A 27318-nucleotide genomic window follows, 5' to 3' on the forward strand; every position below is an offset into this window, starting at 1 on the left:
TTTGTTCAGTTCTGTGCTAGCCCTGGCTCCACATTTATTAATGCAACATTTTATAGTATTGCTAATTTTCTATTCACTGCTCTTTTTAAGAAAATAACCTGTTAATATAATACCACCTGTTTAGCAATGAGAAGGATTATGTACTTAAAATGTTCAGCTGAATAATACATACAAACATCTGACATTTGGCCTGATCTGAGAATAGGCGACATGCTTATTTAACGATTTTGAAAATGTTAAAATGGCGAGGTAGAAATTAAAATGTCATTTTAAAATATTTGTATTTAACTTATCTGATTCAGTCCCTTTCTACATTTCCCCTTGGCATATTCGAACTGGGGGTCATGGTAGCAGTCTGACACTGTGGATACTTTGAACGATATCTTGAACACTGTTGGCATTTCAGCCTAATTAGTTGCATCCTATTTTGTGATTTGTCTTTGGTCCTTTGGGTTGCTGGCCAAGGATTTTTTTTTAACTATTTTTTTATGCTCATCAGTGTCTCTTTTTAAATGTCAACAGACCAGTACTTGTGTAATTGTGTTTAGTTTTTTTTTTCCCTCTTATTTCTTTTCTCCCCAGTGTCAGAAAATTTGACAAACAATTTCTACATCTCAAGCAGCCTACACGAGAAAAATCTATCTCAGGACTGAGTGACAAACAAGGTCTGATCTAGTCAGTGCAGGTCTTGGGCGCAGCCACGCATTTTCCTGGCCAGTAGTCACCATTGCTGACAGTTTTGAACTGGGAAGATCTTCCCATGAGCTGGTTTAATCATTTTTGCCAGCAACAGGCCACAACACAGAGAGTGCAATCTAGCCACAGGGCAGAGCTGCATCTCTCTTGGGCTGACTTCTGAAGGAAAAACTGATAGAGCCTCCTTCTCGCTGGGATCATGTTGAACGTTTTGTAGGTAGTCCTTGGGCAGCTCGCTCTGAAAGAAAATGCTTGGGCACCCGATGAGTTCAAGCTGTACATCGAGGCCTTGTACTTTTAGGAACCAAAGTGTCAACCTGGCAATTTACTTTAAAGAGTCCTCACCGGACCTAATCGTGTGCCCAGTGAAGCATTTTAGCATCTGGAGTTGCTGGGGTCAACAAGACATGGGGGTGCACTACCAGAAACTGAGGAAGAAAAGACATGTATCTATTTGCTTTTCTATTTTGTGGTAAGTTTTTTTTTTCTGCTGTCACTTGGCTCTGAGTGGAGATGACTCACTCTGGGGGTCTCCCGTGGGCATTGCTTCAAGAAGCAGCACTGGGCAGTGGTACTGCAGGCAGCCTGAAAGAGGGGCTTGTGCCTTTTGCTCTGAACCCCGCAGTGGTCTGCAGGAGCTCCTGGCTGCTCTCACACTGGCTCGCGGCACAGGCAGGGTGACCTGTCACCGCTGGATGCACACCCACTTTCATTTCCCCATGTTTTCCTGCTTCTTGAGGAGATGATTAGACGAGGCTAAAACTGCATTACTTCTTCAAGCTGTTTTACACTTGGAGCAAAAAATACTACGTACAACTTCCCCAGAGATTTAGGCCTTTCTAAGATTGTGCATTTAAGATTGTGAAATTGCTTAGGTGTGGCACATGAAATGCTGTTAATGCGTTGTGCCAGTTGCATGGAAGACTATTTTGTGGGATGGAAAGCAGCTATTTAACCCGAGGCTGCCCTGTGCTGCGACTGCCTGCGTGTTGCAAACGTGCTGCGGTGCAAATAACAGCTGGCACAGGTGAGAAAAGCTCAGCCCCAGCGGCTGCGTGGGATTAGGATTGCTGTGCAGAGCTGCCCTGTCGGTTTGCTCTCACTCCTCCGATGCCTACCTTGCTGTCACTGGTTTTGAATCTCTGCTGCAAAGTGAAGCTGAGCACAGGTGCCAAATGAAACTAAGTGGCTTTAAATTGGAAACACACATTTTTGTCATCGCTATTTATTACAATACATGCCAATGAAAATTGCAGTTTTGCTGAAACTACAGGGGAAATCGGAAAGGTCATGCACAATATTGAGCTAAGAAAAATGTCATGCTTTAAACCACACCACGAAGAGCATAAAAACAGATGAAGGCCTGTGAAGTTTTTCTCTGATCAAAAAAGATGATTTTAAGTCCTGATTTGGACATCGCAGTCTTGCTGGTGTTTTACACCATTAGATGAATTGCTGATAAATTGCTTTGCCAAACAACTTTGGGGAAAGAAAAATCTCAGCCTAATGAAAGCAGAACTGAAAAGCAACTTTTGTGAAACCAAATGAAAGTATTAACAAAAGTTGCTCAAGCTGGTTAGAGCATGAAATCTCAATACATTTTTATTTCATAAATATAGGAGCCTAAAACCAGAAGGAGCCTAAACCCAGAAAAAACACCAATGAAATGAGAACTCTGTTTGGCCTTCAGGACTCCACCTGTGCCTTGATTCATAATTTATACTCTGACTTTTCGATGTGCAAGAGGCCTTCACACCTCACGGCATGCATTATAGATGGAGGCAGTTTAGGTTAAAACATGCTTTTACCGTGAGGCATAGGGTATCGCCTGTTCTCCACATCAAATTCATGTGTGCAATTTAAACAAGACCTTACTCTGCTCTCCATAAATATGCACCAGATGTATCTTTTATAAATGTTAGGTTTTGCAGCATCTTGACACATGCCAGTAGTTTGAAGCCTGTGCATGCTTCATTGGGGCATGAAAGCCCATCCACTCATTCAACTGTGACGTTTTGCAATAGGCAAAATTTTAGTGCTGTCAGCTACTCCCCGTTCAACTTTATTGGCTTACAATGTCTAATCTGATGCTCAGGCTTTGAATTGTTTTCAGAGGTGTCAGTTTTCTTCATCTGTGAGATGACTGAACAGAATAGGAAAAGGAGCTTTGCCAAAATTCTCCAATCGGTGATTACTGACATTGTGTGACGTTACAAATGTGAGGTTTGTCCTGCAATGAGACTTGCAGGAGACTCAGGGCTTAAGTTGTATGAAACAGCTCAGACAATTTTGGCTGGAAAAAAGAATTCGCTGTCTCCTATTAGGGGACAAGCTTTCTGTTATGGGCCTGTATTTATTATGGTTGTTTTTAGAAGTGTATCAGCTGTGTTCTTTATTTAAAGTTGTAACACGGGGGATGTTCGTTATCGATTAGCATCTTCTTGAACAATAATCACTAGCCAGACTTCGCCGCCGCTGTGTTCATCTACTGGAGAAGACAGAAAAGCAATGCTTTCCATTTCAAACCCTCAAGGCTAGGTTATGATGACAGTGTTAATTGCTTGGCAGAGAAAAGTCTTTTAGTGTCCAGTTACTAAAATAATGGCAAAGCATGATTTTTTTATGTTTTTTTTTTTTTTTTTTTGAGATGTTCTTTAAGGGTTGCTACTGATTTCAACTTCCTAGAGACCCTTGGCAAACTCGAATACTCCCACAATAACTCGTGCACTTGAACAATAAATGCACCTTCATTTAAACTTCTGAAAAATACAAAATTGTTCAGTCATTTATAGTTAGGAACAACTAGTAGTGCTTAATGTAGCCCTGGAACAGAATGGAGGGATTGCAGCCATCACCAGCCTGGCTGGAGGGGAGCTTGCAGTGCAACAAGAAGCATTACTGCCGCTGGATATGTCCAAGGGGATCCTTTCAGTTGCAGCTAGCTGCTGTCTTTGTGGCAGTAATAACCTTGGTTTCTGAGGTTATTGATCTTTATTGAAAAAGTCGCAGAGAAACTGTTGGAGTGAGCAGAATGCACCTTGTGAAAATGGGACTTGCATTAAGTCAAGAAAATTCTTGCTGCTCTGCCATTTTTCTGTCTACACTTGTCCGCAGTGCTGGAAAGTGTGCAGTAATGTGAAAAGCAGAGCATGAGATTCTTGGATTGTATTAATTAGCTGCACCAAAGCTGTATTGCTTTATGCCACTGTGGGATGTGGCACAGGACCTCTCCCTTGGATGAGCACAGTACTATCGATGGGTGCAGACATCAGAGGATGCAGCAGGTTACTGTGCAGGTTGCTGTGCACAAAGTGCTTCCATCTTATTTCCACATATGGAAAATGTTCCTCCATCACTCGATTCTAAACAGCAAATCTGACTTTTTAAACTGCATATATAGTTCTGGCATGAGGATAATTTCCTTTGTAAAGGAAATAATGAAACAGTCTCATAAAGCAACAAATATAAGTTGCATGTGGCTCAATATAATCCTTATTTATTGGTCATTTTGATATTTACACAGCAAAATAGTAACATGAATACACCAACTAAGCTATAAACATACCATGTATATACAGAGAAGGAGCGGTTAATTTTACATAAGGTGGAGAAGGCACATTATGCAATGATACACCATGATCACTTTGAGCTGGCAGAATTCTGGCCACAATATTTATATTCTGGCTAATGTAAATTGTCCTGTAACTGTCAGAAGGCTCTCTTTGCTGCTTTGCAGGCTGGATATCACCTCTTTCCATGGGAAAAGGGAGTGGACAGTGAAAGGGGAGTAAGGTGCTTCATCCTTCCCATGCTTCTGTGCATCTTCAGAGGGGTCAGACACAGGGCAGGTTGTGTGCTCTACCTTAGCACCTTCTCCTTTGTACAAGACTGTTAGAAGTGAAGAGGAAGTTCAAATGTGTAAGGCTTGGGAGCATATTACGTGTTTGTTCCTTGAATGGGTAGGCTGCAAGTGATTGTGAAGAAATTATTTTACTTCTGGCTTTAAAGTCAAATGAGGAGATAGCAAATATATTTTCAAATATATTCAAATATATTTTCAAAATATTTTAGGTCTTCTGTGTGGAGACACACATTCTCTCCCCAACTGTTATGTTATTGCTCTTCTCTGAATGCCCGTGCTTCTCTACATATTCTGTTATATCCCTGGGCTGAGAAGCAGTAAACGGCTTGGCATTTGCTCTATCAGTCCTAATCCTTGGTTTAAATTTTAGTAAAGATGGTATTTCACTCTGTATAATGTATTCCCCTTGTTTTAACTGTTGTTCCTTGGCTGAGATGTGGCCTGAAAGGATCAGGCTTCCTCACCATGGTTGCTACAGCATGTTAAATAGCCACAGCTTTGGGCTTTTTTATGCTTCTCCAGGCTGCAGTTGAGCTTTTTCAGCTGCAGAGTCTGACTCCCTGCCTTCTTTGGATGTTGTTTCGTTAATTCAGCTTTGGTCCTTTTCTTGTTTGTTTCTTACAAGATTGTAAGTAGGGTTTTAAATACTTCACATTTTAATCTCTATTTGCAATAAAACTCCCTCCCTCTAAGTTACCCTACACTGACCTGCCTCAGTAGGCAATTCCCATGCCCTGACTCACCACTGTCCTCTTTTCCATGGCCTCGCTGTTATGAACACCCCGCTTCACCCTCACTGCATTTGAAAGATTGCAATCCAGCTTTTACCTCCACCTTCCTCAAGTGTCGTCTGCTTTCATTTCCTTTTCTCCCCTTACTTTTGTGTGAATTTTCACCACTCCTATTTTCATCATTTCCTCTCTGCTGAGACAGACAGCAGTCACTTCTGATTTATTCTAATCCTAGTTTAAAGGCTTTTCCCCTGCCTTCTGTCTCCCTGACTTACCTTCTACAAACCACACTCATGTTTCACCATGAGAATTTTCCCTTTCCTGTGCTTTTATGGGTGTCTTTTTAATACTTTAGTAGCATGTTCCTCCAGAGCTCTATTTGGTCTGTATGAAAACTCTTCAGGCTTTCATCTCCTGTCTCTTCCTTTCTCTGTACCCATTGCTGGGTATCTTTCTCAGCCCTGTAGATTCTCTGTGTGACAACACTTTCTTGGATGTTTTATTACAGATTGTTTTCCCACTGTCTCCAAAATTTCGTCCAGAAAGTCAAACCACTGAGCAGAACAGAAAATGAGTTTCCAGCCACTTCCTTATTCTTGCTGTGTCTTTCACTGTGAACAATAACGCTTTCCTTCAGGTTACTTCTGCATGCAAACTGACCTCCATCTTCAGGTGCTTTCTCTCTTTTGTCCTTTTTCTTTGAATCATATAACAATTTAGGCTGGAAGGAACCTCTTGAGGTCATCTACTCCAACCTCCTGCTCAAAGAAGGGTTGACTTCAAAGTTAGATCTTTATTACCTCCTTCTGCTGCTTTCTCTGAATTTATTTCTATTTTTCTTTCTCCTTCTACATTATTCACTGGGATCTTAACTTTTTTTTTTCTTTTCTTTCCTCTTTCTTCTCCTTTTAGCTTATACAACCATTATCATTGAGCAGAAATGCAGGAGCATAAAGCAGGTATGTGGAAGCATCTTCTCTGCATCTGCTTTACTAGTTCAAAGCCACTGCTGCTCCTTGCTCCCAGTTCCAATTCCTGCTTCTAGATTCCCCCTCATTTTCAAAGCTCTCTGTCCCCAAGTCCTTCCCCGCCTGCAGCCTTTCAGCTCTTCTTGTCCACTTACCTCTTGCTTGCCCTCTTGTTCTCACACATTACCATCTTTGCCATCTCTGCCTAGAGAGCTGCCTCGTCTTTGGGTCTCAGTTTTTTCAGTGAGCCGTAAGTGACGTGTGTAGGAATCTGCACAAAGCACACCTCTGTCATGGCTCACCCTCACACACTGTTCTTTGCAGTCTCATTTGCTGAGCATTATCTACCTCAAATTGTACATGCTGAAAATCAACCTCTTATTTTCTTCAAATATGCATGTGTTTCAAGGAGTGATCGTGCCAAACAAACGTTATAGTATTCTTTATTATGACTTGGCAATGTCTCACAGGGCAAGTGCTGGGCTGAGCTAAGAGTTTCAATTATTACATAATGCCATGATTCAAAAAGATCGCTGAATCTCTATCTCTTACTGCCATATTTTTGGTAACTTTTTTCTTTCTTTCTTTCCTTATTGCCATTTGAACTCTGGATTTAAACTGCAGCTTTGCAATGATTGCATTTAAATTCATAAGCTTCAGTAGTAAAGCTGCAAACTGGGCTGGAATAAAATCTGTCGTGCATTTGTGTTGTTACTGCATTATGCTCATCTAAAATTCTGCTCTTTTAACTCAGTTTGAATTCTACCATCCACTCCCATCTACTGTAGTGCCTTGTTTTGAAAAATATCGGTAAGGACTTCAAAAATAAAGAGAATGTGCTTGCTATCAGAATTACTGCTAATCATTTAACACGGAAATAAGTGTGAGTGACATGAGTGACATCGATCTTCAGTAACCCCTTAAGGGAATCATTGAAAATAAATTATGTATTGATCATTAGTTAAAATGATCACTTAAACACTTGGATACTGAGTGTGTGTGCTCTATAATACAACTCCTGGAATAACCATGGGAAGTTGGATGTGCGTATCTGGGATATTTCACAACCACAGGAACAGATCATCTGAGCTGCGAGAAAAAGAAAACACCACCATGAACTTTCCATTCTGTTGCCTCTTTATTGTAGGTTCAATTTGTATGGGAACAATGAGTTTGTGCTTTAATTTCTTCACTACGTGTGAAAATCAGCTGGATGAGTTAGTGCTAAAATTTGCCTCAACAGTTCAAAAAAAAAAAACCCTTGATCTGAGTATATTTTTGGAATATCTTTTCCTTCTGTAGGAAAGATCATTAAATGGACTTGAAGATTTTCAAATGTCTCTTTCATTACGATAGTTTTCCAAACTTTTCCAGTTATTCCATTCCCTTCTACACATTTGTGGCTTTTTTTTTTTTTCGACAAATAGTTGCAATAATTTTGCTACTGAGGAATACGGTGATATTATCCCTGTTTCAAAACAGGAAAATGCGGATACAAAAAAAAAATTGCCTGTGCCTATATGGATGTCTGAACTCCAGGACTGTGGAGACGCTCTTTCATTATTTCCAAGCCAGTGCTTCTGCCTTCCTGGTATTTTCCATGAGCGTTGAGAAACATTTTTAAGCATGCTTGCCTTTTTGCCAGCCAGTATATGTTGGCAATGGGAAAGGCAATAGTTTGGACCATCGGGTAAAATCATAATGAGAAAATGGTGGTAGTATGGATGTGCAGAATTTGCTTAGAATGTATTATTTTCATGTCTGCTAAAAGGTCAGGTTGTGTCTGCTGGATATTTCAGGACATAGTCGTTTATATTCAGAGAAATGCATGCATTTGTTGGAGGTGGAAAGTGAAATTCTTTTTGGTAGAAAATGGAGAGGCTTCAGAGAAAATGAGAGAACTGGAGGAAATAAAACCAATTACGTTTGAAACATTTATTTTGGAGAGTTTTTGCATGGCTTCCTTTTAATCCCTGATTAACAGATGAAAGTAGATATGCTGAGACACAGCTCTAGTACTAAACCCTTTGATAACAGAATTAGAAGTCTATGGTGCAGGGTTATTTGATTTGTCTGCATTGCCTTCTGCAGCAGTGATTGCTAGGCAGGTGAAGGAAAACACAAACGAGATGTGTTTTTTTACTCGTGTTGTGTCTGAGACAGGCACTTAGAAGTATCCCAGAAACCATTACTGTCTGTAATGCCTACTGCTGATTACCAAGGCTGAAGTTTCCAGTGCAATAAAAATTGTCCTTGGACAGGTTGGTCCAAAACGGTGATAAATAGCAGTGGTTCACGTAAATGCTAGGAGATGTTTAGTATTATTGAAATTAAAAGGAAAATATTGAAAATATTGAAAGCCCAAAGTCATTGTAATCTTTGTAGCAGGTGTTCCCGGTATCAGAATGCAAATGAACATCTCTAACATACGTATACTGTCCCCATTCAGCCGTCTTCCAGGATGGAGGAGAGCCTTCCTCTAAATCAGTCTTTCCATCGGCGGTGGCTGCACCATATTCCACATCTCTACGCGGGAGCCCTCCTTCTCCTGCCGGCTGGGGCTGTAGGTCCCTTGTGTCGCCCGTTTATTGGCAGCAATGACTGAAACCACAACTGCCAAGAAGAGGATCAATAACAAGGCCAGCATTACTGAGCCAATGGAGGTGAATACGTTCGAGATCAAGTCAGTTGTCAACTGGAAGGATTGAAATAATTGCAATATAATTTATGTCAAGAGAATACAGAGATACACTTGAGCTACCACGGAAGGAAAACAAAAAATCCTTCTATGGACAGGACTTTGCAGAAAGGACGTACTGCTGAAGCACCATTATTTTGGAAGAGAAGTAAATTGCCCCCTCCAGAGTTTGTTCATTGGACTCTTTAGAGAATTGCACACTCACTGCTGGGTATTAACACACAAGGCAGAGCTGGATGAATTTCATGTAATGACCCTTTTAATTTGGCAACTTCCTTTCTGCTTGAAAATAGTCTGTCAGCTAATGCTTCTTGGACTGTAGTGGTAATTCAGCAATTATTTGCTTAATCACTTTAATAATAATTCATTTTCTTTAATTTTGTTGTGAACATGTTATTGCTAGTCTTTGCTACTGTGAGTTAAACACGAGCTATTTTGACTGGCTATATAGCCAGTCACATTTCTGTTTCTCTTGCTGGAGAAGTCAAGTTTCCGTGAATACTTGCATATAGAAAATTTGCTTACTGTAAATATTTGTAACTATTCTACAGAAATTCCTGCCAGTATTTTTTTTTACCAGCATGTTTGCATGAAATAAGCATAGAGACTGCACATGAACATATCTGACATCTATTCAGTGAGAAATGAGTATCAGTATATCTCACAAATGCTTTAAAATACTCATCCATCTCTTCTTCTACACATAAGCTTTGCAGCTTAATCTATAGAAACACAACCAGTACAGTATGGGATGAATGTAAGGATGCTATGACTTTCTTTCTGTTTTCATGCAGCAGTGGAAAACGTGATAATGTCAGAAGGCACAGTGCGCATAAACAAATCTGCCAGTTAAGAAGCTTTAGACCAGGGAAATTTTAGAGTAGTTGAATGTTTTAGACACATCTACATATGTGTTTTTTGTATTTAAGGTTTTTTTTTAAATGTTGTGAGGGTAGCCGATGAAGTGATGTGGATGCAGCGGAAAAGTGGTCACTGCGGACAGAATGACCCTGGAAGGAACTGAACTTCTGGGCAGATTCTGCCATCCATCATTTTTTGATTTATATTACGAGTGGCAGCTGAACTGCCATAGATGAGTGTGTGCTCGAGGGTGAACTTTCAAATCCCAAAATATTTTGAAATGGAAAATAGCAGGTCAAAGCTAGGTTTCCCAGTTAGATACTGCATGTTACAGGATATTTTAGTGACCTGCTTACTCGTCATTTCTAAGGAAGTGCAATTATGGTTCTGAGAATGACTGCGTTCAGCAATGGATCCAATGTGTTGTTTCTGTGGCAATGCCCTGTGTGCCATGCTTGGACTCACACTGCTCAGGTTGCCAGTGCCAGGGAAAGAATGATAAAACAATCCTGCCTCTTTTTTCTCTGCACCTCCATGCTGATGTAAAAGGTCCTGCTATAATAATAAAAGCAAGTTGGTCTCAGGCATTCTCTCTAGGGGATGCATAACGTGCTGGGGTATTATTTTCCTCTGTCTTTGATGCCTGTGTATGATTCCTATGATTTTTAAAAGCATTTTTTTTCCAATAGAAATAATTCAGTGCAAGTGACAGGCCATATGAGTCCAACCCTAAAATAAGGTGACATGAAACATGTTGGTCTTTTAAATTGTAGGATTGGGAAGGTCATTTCAACTGGAGATGTGTTACAGATATGTTTGAGATCTGAGTTTTTCTCTGCACTCTTAGACTCAACGAGAGTCTGTGGAAGGACCTGATGTCTCAGAAGGACTGCAAATTTTTAATGCAATTTTTGTTCTCAAAAGCTGTTTATTATTTTCATTTTCTGCTCTAGGAAATTGAGGAACAAGATAGTTTAGGCCAACTCTCATCCTGGGGTTGAACCTGATGGTGGTGAAAGAAACGTACTACCATAAGCTGATGGATGGTATTATGTTGTATTCAATATGTGAACTTTCTGAAATTATTTTTCCATTTTCTTGTCCATACTTTTTTAATTTCTGCTGTAAGTGTGTCTATATCTATGGAGACATTCTTTTAATGATATCTTTCAAATTGCACTTTCTTAAGGGTAAGTTTAATGCAGAGGAGTTAGGGAGAAAAAACAACTGTAAATTGTTAAAATGCAATCAAATATCTAAACCTCATTCTCAGGTTGAAATCTTTATAAACGGATTTTTTTTTTTCCCAGTAGCTGCCTATTAGAGAAACCTTATTCATAGCACATTGCAGGAATCCACTAGACATTTTGCTGCAATTCTAATTTTTGTTTAATAACATTTATGGTGAAAGAAGATCATTGCATTTGGTTTGGTCTACCAGTGACCTGAACTTCAAAAAATACTGAAAATTGCACATATTGCCTGTATCTGGGTTGGACAAAATACTTCCTCTTGAGCCAGTAAGTTTAAAAAAAATAAGTTACCTCACTGATTAAAGTCAATTGAGCTCTTTTTTCTTTTTTTTCCCCATGATCAGATGATACACAGTCTAACTTTAATTCTGCTTTTATATCGCTTCTAATTTCTAAATATGAAAAAACTGGTCTTTATGCATTCATTTGGGTGAATTTCCTATTAACCCAAAAAACCTGCTGTCCCTAGTACTGTCCCTTGCTTCATCAGCCCACAGATCACTGCCCAAGTTTTACGATGTAGGTAGCCCCCTTAGCAGAAGCAGTGAATTGAAATCAGAATTGCCAGAAGGCTTTGCAGTCTGGTCCCATCAAAATCAACTGCTTCTTTTGTAACTGATGGCTGAACAGTCCAATTAATTTGGAAAATGAACTGGCTGGTCTGGAAAAAGCATCAGAAAAGTTCTGCCTCTGATCATCTCTGTGTCTTTTCCTCACAGTATTTGGTGGTGATGATACTGAACTAATCGTAACTGGTGATCCCAAAGAGAAAAAAGCATTGAGCAGTATTTTCAGAGGCATATTGCTGCCAAAACAAGACCACCTGAGGGCTCTTCTGCCCTGAATGAACCTACAAGCCTTGCTAGAAGGTAACCAGTATGGGACCAGTTGTGAGAGTTCCCCTGCCCCTAAAACACAGTAGCTGTTGTTAAAAGCTGTATCTTTACTGGTAATGGGTGCTGATGGCGAGATGATGTCGTGTGTCATGGTAATACAAACAAAATGAAGTTGGCTAAAATTAGAAGGTCAAACTGCTTCTCTCTAAGATGTTTTACATACCATGTTCTATTTACGTGTCTTTGGATGTCAGCCAGAGCAAGGTTATTTGGTTATATTGCCCAAACTTATTTGGGCAAAATTAAAATAAAAAATAAAAATTAGTAATAATTAAAAGGAAAATATTTTTGAACTAAATTTTCATGTAGTGAATAGTTTTATCTGCAAAGACAGAAGTAAATGCAGGATTTAAATTTTTTTTTTGAAACAAGGTCTTTCGACTTTTCACTTTTGATTTTATTTTAAAGTTGATTCTTTTTTAAGTTTTTAGACTGTTAAGTAAAAAATATTTCAAATATTTAGATAAAATTATGAATAGAAGTTTTTCTTTTCATTTGGTTATTTCATTTGGTTGTAGACTAACTGTTCAGCCTTGGTTCCTTGATTTGCTCTGTAGATGAACAGTTTGGGTCATGAATGCCCAGGTCACGAGGTAGCATATAGCAGTCTCCTATATGTACGGTTATCTTTAAACAAGATGTCTTCCAAACAGTTATTTTATGAGGAGAACATTAGAGATTTGCTATCTATGAATGTTTCCATGTGTGCCAAATGTCAAAGTCAAGTGGAACAGCACAAAGGACCCGGCAAAATACAGAGGGCCTCCTCCTCTTGTGTGTTTTACATCAGCATGACTTAGCTGATCTAATCCTGCTTTATGTCAGTACGGGGGATGAGAATTACGGCCCCAGACACCAAGTGCTGAGCCGGAGCCAGAGAGGAGAGAGCTGTGGTGCCGGAGCAGCGATTGCTGCATGCGTGAGAGAGAAGTAGCACGAGCTGCTCGGGACACTGCTACCTGGGTATGAGCTTTGCATGGGAAGCATGGCTTGGGCCACAGTCTTTAGGATGTGAAAGCAGTGGCATAACACGCTCTGAAAGCAGATGCATGCCTCTATTGCTGGGCATTAAGATTTAATCATCCTTCATTTCAGCACTCACATAGAAACATGCTGGATTCTGGATGCTTTGCAAGACAGAGACATCAACATAAGCTTTAAAATACAGGAATTGCCCAGCCCTGGAGAATTCCCTTCTCTGTCATGTGCGGTGCTTTCTGGGATTTCTGCAGCTGCTCGTGTGCACTAGAGCTTTCGCTGGTGAAGTCCCCAGATCTGGAGTCCTGACACCACTCACGAGGTTATCACTTCATTCCCGGTAAGAAAGTCTGATCCATGCCATCCAGATTTACTGCTCCCAAATCAAAACCATTTGCTAAAGTAATGAGGGATGATTGGCTTGAGTGGTACTAATCCACGTCAGAATTACTTTGAAAGGTTTGGGGGCATATAGGGATAATAATGAGCAGCCAAAGAAAAGCCGTTAGCATGATTAGAAGGCCCATAGATATGCTGAGTTTATTTCATTGAGGATTTATAACCATCTTATCAGCAAATTATCCCATTAAAAGTTGATTTCAAGTAAGAATCCCAGTGGTTCTAGAAGAAATTCAGTAAGTAATACGCAAATCAGTTCTAATGAGATGCACTGATAACCCCAGCTTGTGGGACTACAGTTTATTTTCAACAGCAGCAAAGTGGCCATAAATCTATGGACTGACTTTGTTCCAATATAAGTACTTTAAATGAGTGGCACATGATTTTTTTTCTACCTTCACAACCAAGCACCTACTGCTCTGCCTTGCACCATCTGTAAAAAGTAGCTGCTCAGCCTGTGCTAAACACCAGCCACCAGGTTCCAGGAGCTGTGTGACCGAGTTGTTAGGCTGCAGATTTGAACCACTTTTGAACTATTTAGGACTCTTAAACAGAGCAGATTCATGTCCAGTTGAGACAAACCCCACCCTGGCAATTGGAAATGACAACTTATTTTTTAGATAAAAAAGAGAGGAATCTTCTCCCTCTGACACCATGTCCCTTGAGAGGAGGCTGTCCTGTCATCCCACACCGATCTCTTTAGTCCTCTGAAAATCTATCTGTACTGCATATAGAGTTGTAAATAGTCTTGAATTTTCATTGATTGCCATTGTTGTTTCTTCCATCAGCCTCTGAGATATCTTCCTGCCATCCGCAGGAAGAGGCAATCCCATTGCTGGAGTACCTGAATGAGACCCCCCCACGGCTTGTTTGTAGCGGCACGGACATTGCTGAAGACAAAACCACTTTGATATGTGGAGAACAGCCACAGTACAGACAGCACACCTTGAAGAAGAATGTTCGTAGGTAAGTAACTTTTTTTTTTTTGGTCTGAATGTTTTCTTAAAACAAAACAAAACAAAAACTTCATCTAGTATACATTTGTTTAAAAAATATAGTTTGAATAGTTTGTCTTCGTTGCAATATGACAGTTTGAGTGAATTCCTTCCTGGAAAATGTCAACTTTTAGTTGTCTGACAATTCTTCATGAAATCAAAGCAGAAATATAGAGAGAATTCATTTTAGCAGCTATAAATTGATCATCTGGATTGACCAGTTATAAATTAGAAAAATGCAATCTGTTTTATCAAGGAAGAATTACGTCTTTAGTGCCCCGTGAGAAAATGAAGTCAGAAACAATGGATATTTATGATTTAGCTGGGCTTGCAAGGATTTAAGTTAATTGAAAGAAATTCTGACAGCCTCCCTCCTGTCATGTGAAGTCTCACTGTTGTGACACTTCAGAAGGTAGCGAAGAAGTTTGTTCTACAGTTTGTTTTATAGTGGAGCAAGAAATTGGAAAGTAAAGGCGGTAGGTGGCTCTCCAAAATGTTCCAGCTAATTCCAGAGCAGCCTTTGGTTAAAGCAAGGGTGTTATCCACATTGGCCTTGATCTTAGGTAGCCTTCTATTTACAATATTAGCTTTTTAGATGTAGCTTTCAAACTCAAAAGCCTACTTTTATGAACTCATCTCTAACGAACAGACTACATACGATAATTATTATGTCTTTAATACTTGGAGTATTGATGCCTGGTGTATATTAACTATTTAATGGAAGTGTCCCAGTCAAAAATAATGATGGTATTTAATAGGTCTGGAATGGTCTGCCTTAGGTAGAAGAAATAATACTTCTTTTTTCAGTAGTATACTTTGTGAGCTGAGCCATGGACTCAAGAAAACCCTTAAGTGCCTAAGTAGTGCCTTAAAATCTCCATTACATATTTTGGTGGATCAGCGTCTTGCAGAACAGAGTATTAAATGCCTTTTCTCCCAGGCAGCTGAGTGTTGGTTACACACAGAGAAATGATTTGGCTGGCAGTTTGGGAGGTAAGCTGTCGTTAAGCTGCGAGCTTTCTGAAAACTCCTTGATAGCATTTCTGCAGCAACTGCCAGTACTAATTTTTGTAAGAGTGCTCCAGCTCTTTTTAAGATCATCTTGCTGGTGCGGCACAGATTAAATGTGCAGCTCCAATGTGTTGTTATGAGATGCCTTTTAAAATTCTATTGACAGCCTCTGGTGTAGAAACTTAACCATCTGCTGCAATTTGAAAGGGTAAGAGAGAAAATCTATAGCTGGTTTAAATCCAGGTAAATCATGCTGAGGAGTTTGTCCCATAGCTGCGAAATCGCAGACTAGACAAATAGTATGACAGTGTTTTAGTAAAGGTGTCAGTCTCTGGGGTGCAACATCCCTTTCCAGCTTGGTAAATGCTTTGGGGTATCATATATAATTATTTTTGTACATGGCAACAGAGCAGTACATCGGGTGTTGTTTCTATGTAGGGGATATTTGCATTACAGCTTTGAGACAGCAGATTCTATATGAATAAATCTCGGTGATGGATTAAAGCCTTGCCAGGCAAGCTTCTCACAGGAAGGAATGGATAATATTTAAAATCAAAAGACTATTGCTGAAAACAGTAACTTTCTGTCATTGTCTGGCATCTAGCTGGTTTGAGTTTACTGCATCCACATAGTTGCCACAGTAAAAATTACTCCTGAAAAGGGTTTTAGAAGAATGCACAGTAGTGGCCTTTTGAGGACATCTGTGTCTGTTGTCATAGGAGTGTAAAGTAGGTGGAGGAGGTCAGTAGGTTAAACCCAAAAGCAGGAGGAGAAGAATAGGAGAAGATGCTTCAGTGCTGAAGATGAGGGCAGGACAGTTCCTGAAGAAAAGAGGTGAAGAGAGATTCAGCAGACAGAATGGATTAAGTGAAATGATGAGAAAGAGGAACAAATTTCACAGTGGTTTTCTTCATTGATTGTGTAGGTGTGGAGCAGACCGGCATGTGAAGGATGATATTGTAACATTGAAGATGGGGCTGATGAGAATGACAGTGTTTGGGTAAGAGAACAGGGCAGGAAATGACAACATATACTATCAGCAGCTATGCCAAGAGTGGAACTAGCCCATTGCTAATGAAAACTTACGATTTTCTGAAATTTGCATGTTTTTTCTCTCTTTCTCTTTGATTCTAGATTCTCTCTCTCTTTTTTTTTTTTTTTTTTCTTCTGTATTAAGTAACATTACAAAATATTTTGCTTAGGTATTTTCAGTCTGGCAGCACAAACCCAATTTAAGTGAATACCTGGACATTGCTTCTCCACCCCAATATGTATCGATGCACATTGTTTTCACTATGCATGATTCAGTTGTGTTCTGTGTTATCAATATCAGCTAACTTTAATGGATTTGCAGAATCTGAACTGAGGGCACCGAACTGGTTGCTCAGAACTCCAATTTGCAGCTCACAGCAGCTGAGGTAAAAGATCTCTTCTTCAAAGAGCAAAGTTAGTGGTAGATGATCTTTTATTTCTGAAATCAGACCTTTGAGATCAGCAGTAAGCTGGGGGGGCAGTAAGCAGGCGGGGCAGTAGTGTACGGTAAAGCAGAAACAGAATTAGGATTCCTGTTCTAGTCCATAATTGCCAAATACTTTCCATCCCTACTCTGTGAAGCAACTAAGCCTACAATTTCCAAGACGTTCTACGAAATTCGTTGTCCTATTTGTAGTATCCCTGCCCATGGCGGTGGGGGGGGGGGGGGGTGGAAAGAGATGATCTTTAAGGTCCCTTCCAACACGAGCCATTCTATGATTCTATGATTTGGTGCTAAGCTTTTGCAAAACAGCCATGTGTTGCTACCTAGAATTAATATTATGCTGTCAAGTGGTGATGAAGTAAGTAGCTACTTGACTGTTTCACACTGTCAGACAACAAGGTATCAAGTCAACAGCGAGCCTTTGTTGGTGCAGCACTTAGATTGCAGCCATCTCCTGCTTCCAACTGTAAATATTAATGGTATAAGTTAGACCTTTATTGGCTATATAATACTTGCCTTAGCATGTTACATGACACTGTCACATTACTTAGCTAATTATATTCCTAGATAAAAATTTGGAGTATGTTTTTATCCTACTAGGGTGGTTTTTTGTTTGTTTGTTTGCTTCTCTAGAACGCTGATTACAGAGAACTATCATCATTACATTTTAGATTCAAGAAAGACTTTGTAAGGGATGCACACAGGGAAAGTGTAAATTAAATTCTTATAAAAATCTATAGACGTCTACATCAACAACTACTCCTTGGAACCCTATTTTTATCTTGATTCAGATGTTGGATTTGTCAGTCAACTTGCTGCTTCTTGTAGCTTTTTTTTTTTTCAGTGTACTTCCATCTTGTTGATGGGAGTGTATGAGTCTGTCTCTACCCAAGAACCTTAACTCTGCTCTCGGGGATTCTTGGATCAATTACTGCACACCTAGTGTAATATCCAGCCATTTTACTAATAGTGTCAGCATTCAACAGGCTTGCATTTGAACAGGATTTGGGTAGGATAAAGCCAAATCTAATAATTGTTGTTGGTTTTTTTTTTGATATTTGCTGAAGACGCAAGTGGTTTATGAAGTCTCTTTACATGTTATAGCCAGCACAGTACATGAGAAAAAGGTCTCAAGAAATACATCAGATTACTCTTAACTTTCTACTCCATGCTTTTACCTTACTGCCACCTAAAGATAACTAACAGAAAATACATTGGAGTTCAGATCAGAGAGATTTACTCTAACACTCTAGGAAGTAATGGGGGCCTTGTCAATGTCTGTCTTTTAAGACTTCCTACACTTTCAGAAGGTTTTCTTGAAGTTCATACTTCTTAGACCAAAAAATACCTGCTGGCTCAGCTAAATGAATTTATCTCTGCTCCTCCAAGGCAAGTCATTTTGAGTGTGAGTGCAACTCAGCTCTGTTTCTAGCCAGCTGATTATTTTGGATCTGTGGGCTCCTCAATACTGGCTGAAAGTAAGCATTTTGTACAGTCTGTAGAGTCAGGTCCAAAACCACCTTTACCTGCCACACGCTATGACCAGTGCAACAGCCCCTTGCTGTAGTAGTTGTACCAGGGCCGTCTCACCCTGCCCTGGCTCTAACGCGCCCATCAAGAACGAGATCTAGGGAGGTCTCGCTTAGCACTTATCCCCAGCCTCCATCTTTGGCTGTCTGTCATTTGCTTGGTGCTTGTACAGCTGCTACAACATGGAGGCAAGAAGTCATGAGCAAGAAGAATTAAGTTTGATAGACCATATAATGGATATCATAGAGCTGTTGCAGAGCAGGCATTTTTCCTATATAAGATTTCTTTTTGGAGGGGCGTATGACATTCTCTGTTGCTTAAACTGCAAGCACATTGCACTTGCACTGGTAGTAAATAATTCATAAGTATATATTATGGGTTTAGAGGCTGAACCAAGTCTAAACTCCCATTTCCACGTGAGCTGACCTGTTATCTGTTGTCCAAGCACTGAGTCGTTGCTCCTTCCCAGGGGGGCCAGTCAGGCCCTCACTCCCTGTGCTGCTGCCTGCGGGCTCAGCTCCGCACCCTGGGGAGATATTGTGGAGAGCTGAAGGGTCTTGCTGAGACTTGAAATACTCAGAGAAACTGAAAGGTTTGGGCTTGATCTCTCTTGTTATCTGTAACTGCTTCAAAGCAATGATGACACGTTTCTTTTGAGTCAGCACGTGGCTATTTTCAGTTCCTCAGGCAGCAGGGACAGAGCAGGTGCCACTGTCCATCCTTATACACCTGAGTTTGTTCTGAATGCTCCAATATTTTTATTTTAAGGCAGGGAATTATCCATGCTCAGATATAAACAAAAGACATCTGACAGCTAGCAAGCTACAATTGTAGAATTAAACTAAGGACTTCCTCAGACTTCAGTACAGCTTGCTTATAGAGGTTATTGGTTTTGTCTTGAGTGTTAGAATAACCAGCAGTTTGTATAAATGGGATACTCAGGAGTCCATTCCTAAACATTGTGATGAATGCCAATAAGAAGCCTGTTAAGTACTCAAGCAACCATCTTAAGGGAATGATTTTTACGTGCTTTATTCAAACAGTGAAGTTACCTTTCCATGTTAAAATATTACTTGAATAAAATCTGTTGTAATTTAATCTATACTCAGATAAAATGGGTGTCAAATTCTTTCTCATTTGCAGTTTAATGGTATAGAATTAGTTAATCTTTTAACTACAATTCATAGTTTATGAGGGCCAGGATGCTGAAACTAAGTTAAATTTAATAATGCTGAGCAGCTATAAAAAGATAATACAGTAATCTTATTTTAAAAATATATTTTACCTGAGAAAAGCAATTGCCAAACAGGCAATTGGTTATCTTTCTCATACAGTGCTTATGGGATCCTCATCTCAACGCTAGTATTTTCTCCCTATTATTTCACTATTCAGTACACGTTGTAAACTTAAGGACAGATTCCAGAACAAGAAAGGTAGCACTTCAGTCTGCTGTAGAGGATTTCTAGTAATTATAGATGTTTTCTTAATGGCTCCAACTTCAGTTAACTTTTTTTCCCATTTAAAATGATCTTTTTACTTATAAAGAGCCATATAGCCAGGAGCTGAATAAGGCACAAAAGGGCTGAGTGTGGAGAGCCATGGCCAACAGGACAAGGCAAGTAAGAACCGTGTGGTTCTTGGTGTGGGCCATGGGTTGAAACATATCTGTATGGAGAGCTCAGGTCACTTAAATTCCTTCTTCCTTGAGAATGCAACAGTCATCAGAATTGGAGATACCTGTGAGCTGCGAAATCAAGCAAGTTGTATATAATTTTGGCAGAAGTGTCATACGTTATGCCCTGGTTTCAGTTAGGACAGAGTTAATTTTCCTCCTAGTAGCTGGTAGGGTGCTATGTTTTGGATTAGGATGAGAAGAGCGCTGATAACATGCTGATGTTTTAATTGTTGCAGAGCAGTGCTTACACCAGGCCAAGGACTTTTCAGCTTCTCGCTCTGTCCTGCCGGCGAGCAGGCTGGGGGTGCAGCAGGAGCTGGGAGGGGACAGACCCAGGACAGCTGACCCAAACTGGCCAAAGGGGTATTCCATACCATCTGACGTCATGCTAAACAATATATAGGGGTGGCTGGCCGGGGTGGGGGGCCGGCTGCTCGGGGATAGGCTGGGCATCGGTCAGCGGGTGGTGAGCAATTGCATTGTGCATCACTTGTTTGTACACATTATTAATACTATTATCATTATCACTATTATTATTGTTGTTATTATTATTTTCCTGTGTTAATAAACTGTCTTTATCTCAACTCACAGGCTTCACTTTCCCGTTTCTCTCCCCCATCCCAGAGAGGGAGGGGGGAGGGTGAGCGAACGGCTGTGTGGTGTTTAGCTGCCAGCCGGGTTAAACCACAACACATTAGCATTTTCTTTTGGAAGAATACTTCTGTGTCCTTTTTTTTTATTTTATTTTTTTTTTAATATATCAGTGATTTGGGGAGAGGATGAAAAATGTTATCATGAGCTAGGGATTTTCAACTCAAAACTTTCTCAAGCTGAAACACGTTGTTCCAGGGTGCTGGGTCCAGGCTAGATGTGCTCTGGCCAGCGAGTGCATCAGGCCTGAATGTTTCTCCAGAGGAGTGGAGGTAGCTGGGTACTGAAGGGAAATATTTCCATGCTATTTCCATGTAGAGAAGTCCACCATTTCAGAGAGTATTGCTTCATAGCAGGTTATACAAATAACGGTTAGTTTATATTTTCATTTCACTAATAGATACAGTAGACTCCAGACTGCTTACATGCTTGAGAATCTCCAAAATCCCTACTGTAGCATTTCACAGGGTCTACCAATAACCAAAGCTGTCTGCAGCAGTGAAAAATCTGCTTAAGCTAAATAATTACAAAGGTTTGTAAAGGACACAGCTGCTGAGTCTGCTGTTCTTTGCACTGAATTACAGCAATATCATATTGGTGTTCTTGAGAATAATCTATTTTACCAAATAGTGTTTGAATAAATTTGAGGACTGCTGTTTTTGCTGCACAGTTTGGTACAAAGAATCTCAGATATTTAAGTAACAAGCTCTGTCTCTTATGTAAGTGACTCTGGATCAAAACAGGTAAGTGTTTCTGATCATTTGAAACCCAAATATTTTTAAAGTCCTCAAGAACAAGGATTTGTTTTATTGCTTTTTAGTGGACAAATATTCTAGAAGCCTAGTCAAGTGTGCAAATATTTTTTCAGACACTTTTAGGAATGCAGTTTCATAACAAGAACTGAGAAGTACTCTGCACAAGAACATACTTCACAGGCAGCGCACCAAGAGATACATAGGCAGATGAACATGCCACCCCTGCTTTATCTGGAAGCATCATAATATCTAGAACATTTGATAGTAATTATAAGCATATGATTAGTTTCTGAGGCATTAAAAACATTCTACCAAAAGTATTTGTTATGCTGAGCTAGCATATAGATAGTATTGATGACTACAGGACTACCACTGTCTATATAAAGTAGTGGTTGGAGCCGAGGACCATGGTTCCCATTTAGGAACCTAAACAAAAGGAGATAGATTTTTTTTTTTTTTAAAGCATTTAATGTGTTGTACCTGAAAAATGTCCCTATTTATTCTTTAGCTGGCATCCTTTATATATAAATATGTCTTAGATGCAGGTATATTCTGGTCTTCCTAATTGTAATGGTGGTGAACATACTTCCTCTGAAGTCAACTTGTAATCCGGTAATAAATTTCATGTAGTGCCTTGCACACATTTCAATTCTGTTAATTTTAGTGAAGAGAACGAATATCCAATCCCAAGAGGTTTCCGCCATCATGAACTCAGTATGAGTAAGTTTTCTTTTCCATCATAAGCTCTTTGACTTCTGCCCAGTTTCTTTTTCATTTCAAAAGCATTCAGGGAAAAGTCAGGCTATATTTTTCAGCTTGAAGGTGAGGATGGATTTTTCTCTTCTTTAAAAACTTTTGGTCAGCTGTGCTATTTTGGGATTCATGGAATTAAAACAGATTTATGGTCTGATTTCAGTCGGTGTTTGGCCAATTTGCCTAGCAATATAAAGCATCTTATTGTGTAAAATAGCCCATAGGTGACTACTGCCTGCTCTTGGGGTATTTGTTCCTGCTTTAAAAATATATATATAAAATCTGTTTTTATATTTAATTGTTTTAAAGCCACTTCCAGTATGCCCTTGTTGCTAAGCTGCTTCATTATTGGAAGCCAGAAGAAATAGATAAAAGAAAAAAAGAACATTAATTCTCACGAACCACATGAGAAAAAACACGTAAAATTTAGTATCTGAACAATGCAGGCATGGAGTGCACGAATGTGTTATAAAGTGAGCAATGACTGAAGTAAATGCCCATGTGATGTGAATGTGAGTCTACAGGGAAAACATCAGAAGGTGAGAAAAAGGAAAACAATGCCATTGCAACGTAAGGATGGTGTACAGACAAAATGTGTTAGTCTGAATACTAAATGTGTTATGTGAATACCCTACTTGAGCTGATTCTTCCTATACTGCAGAGTGTTATGCTGTCATATGTCATCTGGGCTCCCTTTTCTGCTCATATTTACCATGCACATTAAATATTCAACTGCTTTTCACTGGTGCGTGCAGTAATCCTGGCCTTATGAGGAGCTCTCTTGTCTTTTCCAGCTAAGATGCATCAGATAACCTTACTGTCTTTGCATCCTAATGTTTTTGTACCTTATGTTATGACACATATTAAGTATGTTTCTTGCAATATCGTTTTAGAAAATTTAGTTAAATCCTGTGTTCTGAATACAGACTAATAGAAAAATAGCAAAGGATATTAAGGGGCTGTTCTGCTCTGAGAAACAATTGTAAAAACAGCATTGTGACATTTGCAATGACTTCCAGAGCAGAACTGCTCATTTTACAAATCTAAAGATGTTTCTTCTTACTGTGCATTTGACCTGGCACAGGAATAAAACTGGGTTCTCTCCGCTCATACCATCAACGGTAAAGAGTCTGCCATGATGGGTGATCTACAGCCATGCGAATGACATGAAAACAAATAAATTCCAGCTTTTTCCCCGCTCAGTTGCACTGACCCTGCTAGGCTAATAAAAATATGAAAAGCTTACTTCTGTCACAAACTAATATTATTTCAATAACCTGTCATCAGACTGCAATGAGTTTACCTGTACTGCCTGTGTTTTTCTCCAGAGCTGGCGTGCCGGAGCTTTTCTGTAAGTGAGGCACAGCAGGGAGTAACCCTGCAGTACTGGAGAAGGCCCCTCGTGCCTGCAGCCACCACCTGATGGAACCAGCAGCCTGCTCCAGTCTAGAGCTGAGAAGCATCAGGAAAGCTGACAGGTAAGAGGGGAATTCTGCTCCCTGGCTGTTCTCCTACCCCGTGGTTTGCTCCCAGCTTGGACAGACAGAGAGCAGGAGTGTGCCAGGGGCTGGATGTGCTGCTATGGTCGCCGGAGGATGAGAGCATCCATTCTGAACAAGGGTTCAGTCCTCTGTGCTTTGGTCCTCACGTATCACTGGCTTCAGTAGGACTTTGGGACACGTAAACAAGAGTGGTTTTAGGCATCTCCAATTTCATTAGGTTATTTTATTGAGAGGTAAGGACCTCAAATGCGATGGAGTTAGCTACGCATAATGTGATTTTCAGAAAAGTAGTCCTTATTTTGAAATATTTTACGTATATATTAGCCTTTCTCAGTAGGCTGCAAGAGCACCAGAGAAGACAAAAGGCACACAGCAGATACACATGCTCGTTTGCTAAGCCCTCAGCCCAGTGCTCCGTGGCCTTCTTCCACCTTGCTGCTGGGGGTCACCGGATGTCCAGGACGGCGCTCCGGGGGAGCCTGGAGCTGAGCTGCACGTATGGCAAGACCCTCTGTTTGCTCCCTGCAGGGTACAACAGCTGGGATGAGCTTTTCAGTGAGCCAGGGAACCCCCAGCTCTGCAGCAGGTGCTGAGGAGGAACAGCAGGTGGGTGGCTTGTCTTAAGTCAGGGCAGTAGCACTTCTCAGTTTTGGTTGACTTACCCAGCTTTACTTCATCATTTTACTACACTCCCGGGGCTGGCTGCTGCTTAGTACTCTCTTAGTGTTGCCAACATTGAGCATTTAAACTTAGGCTAAGAAGAAAAACAATTACATTGCCTTAACATAACTGTATTTAAATATGTTTTAAAAAATAACAATCTGTGTTCTGTTTCTGACTTTCTGTGGCTCTTTGGACCTTCTTCCAGTTAGGAAGGCCTATCAGCTTATCTCATATCCCAGAGTCTGAAATCTGTGTGTTGGAGCATAAATGAGAGCCGTCTACAGCAGAATCATGTGTTCAGATTAAAGGTGTTGACAGTATTACTACCCTTGTTTCACAAATGAACAAACTCTGAAGTATGGAAATGCCCTAAACATCTGCAGTAGGAGAGAAAATCCAGGACAGGATCAAACCTACGATGATCACAAGGAGAAAAAAGTTGTTTCACCAAATACTTTTACACAAATGTGTAGATTTCTCCTTTGGGATTTTTTGTTTCTATTTCTCACATTTGAAGAAGTAGAACATAAATACTTCTCTTGCACTCCATCTCCTAAAATTTGAAAAGTTCTCTGCTGGAAAGAGAAGGTGAAATATTTTGTTTGTTTTGTTTCAAAGAATATAAAATTCTACATTTTTGTAACCTCAGGACATAAACTGATGAAAATACTGGCTTAGAACTGATGCAATGTGAAAAGTAACCAGCATGGCTGTATTTGTCACTGCATTGCTCTATAGTTCTTGAAAAGAAAACACTTTCCATCTTTTTGTATACTAGCAAGACAGATGTGTACAAGAGCAAGACAAACAAGTAAAGCTGTGAGACTGGGTGTCATCGTTACATTCCTGTTGTCCACATCTTTTAGTTAAATGATCATTATGCATTAATAGCCTCAAAAGTATGAATATGTAAATAGGGAATGCATTATTCATGAATCGCCAGGCATTAATTATTGTAATTAAGTATCATTTGCTACGTTCATATTACTAACCCTTGCAGTTAATGAATACATTAGCTAATCGCTGTAGCGCATATTCAATCAAAATTCCATGTGCCTGTGCTATGGAAGCCTGAGAGAGTTTTACTGAATTTAGATTCAATATTGAACAAATCTTACATGCTTATCGGTGTATTTTTAATGACACTAAATGTGAATCGTAACCTCCAGTGCATGATGCTTGTCCTTGTGCCCAGGAGGACCGGATGGTACCAGCTGGAAGCAGGTATGAAAGCAACAGCCGTGCACATCAGAGAGCACAGCATTAGCTACCTTAAGCAGAACTTTAATTTTGGGACGTGAAATCCACCACCACTTTCAAGTTTCATGTATATTCACGTGTACAATAGGAGAGGGTATGCTTTGTGAGGAAGTGCTGTCCCGAAGGTGTAGCTGATGATAACACTCGAGAAACCGTTTCAAAGCACAGCCTGAGCTGTTTGCCAGTCAGCGCGGGGACCACGTTTGCCTTTTGCTATGCACAGCACGGGCAGAGTGGGCTCTGGAGCCTAATGGGGCCTTAGGGCACTCTTGAAACACAAAGTAAAAGGAACAACCAAATTCTGCATTTTTTTTTTATTCTCTGGAGGTGTACTTCAGGTAATAGTTGTCCAGCTATCACAGAGTGAACACTTGCTGGAGGTTTTTTGTTTGTTTGTTTCTGTGGCTATTTTTTTAGGCTACTATATAGCCTACAGTTTTTGAGGTAGAAATTGTGAAGAATTTTTCATTGCAACCAAAGGTTTTGTCATTTTTAGAGAAAATCACTGAATCAAGTTATAAAAATTCCAGTTCAAGTGCTAAAAGCTGATATACAAGTAGAGTGCCCTCCCAGCTGAACCTGTGGGTGTTAGGCCAGGAAAAATATTTGCAATGAAGAAAAAGAAACCTTGTTTAATCACTGTGAGTCTGAAACAGATTTTTTTTGCTATTTTTAGTTTCACCAACATACTGTAGTCACATGCATTTAGTAAACTGATTCTGGGATCTAGTTTCTTAAAAATTAAATGAACTGAGATTAAGAGAATTCAAATAACATTCAGCATTGAGGATACTTTCAAATTCACAAACACATGGGCTCTTTGTAGCTAAAACTGTGATAGGGTGCTGCTGGCAGAGCCTGAATTGCATTAGAGCAGCTGCAGAGGAGGGTCCCTCAGAACCTGGATTTTAAGGGTCAGAAGTAGGAGTTATCATCCAAAAATCACACAAAAACTAGTGCTTAGCATCCTTATTCATCCAACTATTTTTTCACTATTTCAACTATTATTTGTTTCTAAAACTTTTTTCTTTGAAACAGCCTAAACTTACCATTCTTTTAAACAATATTGTTGATAACGTTATTTTAATTAATCTGGAATTTCTTTTTTTTTTTTTTTCCCTTAACCTTTTAAACTAGACCTGTGAAGTCTGTTCTCCACTGGAGATCTGTGCACGGGCTGTGACAACTCAAAGGGAAAGGATGACCTGTCGCTGTCGGAATGCTAACAGAGACCTTCTAACACCCAACGGTTTGGTAAGTATTGATTTTTTTTTTTTGTAAGTATTGTAGGGAGGAACCAAATAGTAAGAGTCACTTTGAGCCATGTGGGCCCTTTGTAAGCCCTTCCTCTCTGAGCTGTTGGTCTGGGGCTGATGAGTTGTTCAGCTGTGCTGCACGAGACACCGGGGGCTGCCCAGGAGAGCGACTGCCCTGGGTGCTACCAGCGATCCCGAGAGCAACTGGGAGATGGAACCACTGCTGGTGGGCAAAGCATGGCACACCTGATGCAAATGGACAGAGCCGATAGCAGAAAATGAGGAGCAGACAGAGAGACAAAGGCAGAGGGTTTATTTTGTGCATAAAGGTAGGAAAGTCCTGTACACGTGCACAATGTAGTAGAGCATACAGAAGTACAGAGAGGAAAGGAGCAGCGTAGCTGAAGTGGAGAGATGCTTCGTGATGACAAGGCATGCGAGGAAGGAA

The 27318-nt window shown here is 40.1% G+C and overlaps 2 protein-coding genes across 5 annotated transcripts in view; one reads left to right on the plus strand and one right to left on the minus strand.

The window, feature by feature from the left end:
• Positions 1-8180: 8180 nt before the first annotated feature.
• Positions 8181-27318, minus strand: part of CRB1 (crumbs cell polarity complex component 1) — a 101413-nt gene continuing 82275 nt past the window's right edge. For 3 of the 4 annotated variants that reach the window (XM_083847275.1, XM_083847274.1, XM_083847272.1), the window contains one exon: positions 8181-8952. In XM_083847275.1, the coding sequence (XP_083703401.1) occupies positions 8737-8952 (216 nt within the window). In that variant the 3' untranslated portion in view covers positions 8181-8736. The remainder of the gene's footprint in view (positions 8953-27318) is intronic. The other variant, XM_083847273.1, reaches the window with a different exon arrangement.
• LOC310903668 (uncharacterized protein) overlaps positions 23530-27318 on the plus strand; it is a 98482-nt gene continuing 94693 nt past the window's right edge. Inside the window, exons 1-2 of the mRNA XM_083847313.1 lie at positions 23530-23667; positions 24220-26868. The gene's annotated coding sequence lies outside the window, so the exon portion shown is untranslated. The remainder of the gene's footprint in view (positions 23668-24219; positions 26869-27318) is intronic.

Source organism: Anser anser (assembly GCF_964211835.1).
Source record: "Anser anser genome assembly, chromosome: 8".
In the NCBI taxonomy this organism is placed as follows: domain Eukaryota; kingdom Metazoa; phylum Chordata; class Aves; order Anseriformes; family Anatidae; genus Anser; species Anser anser.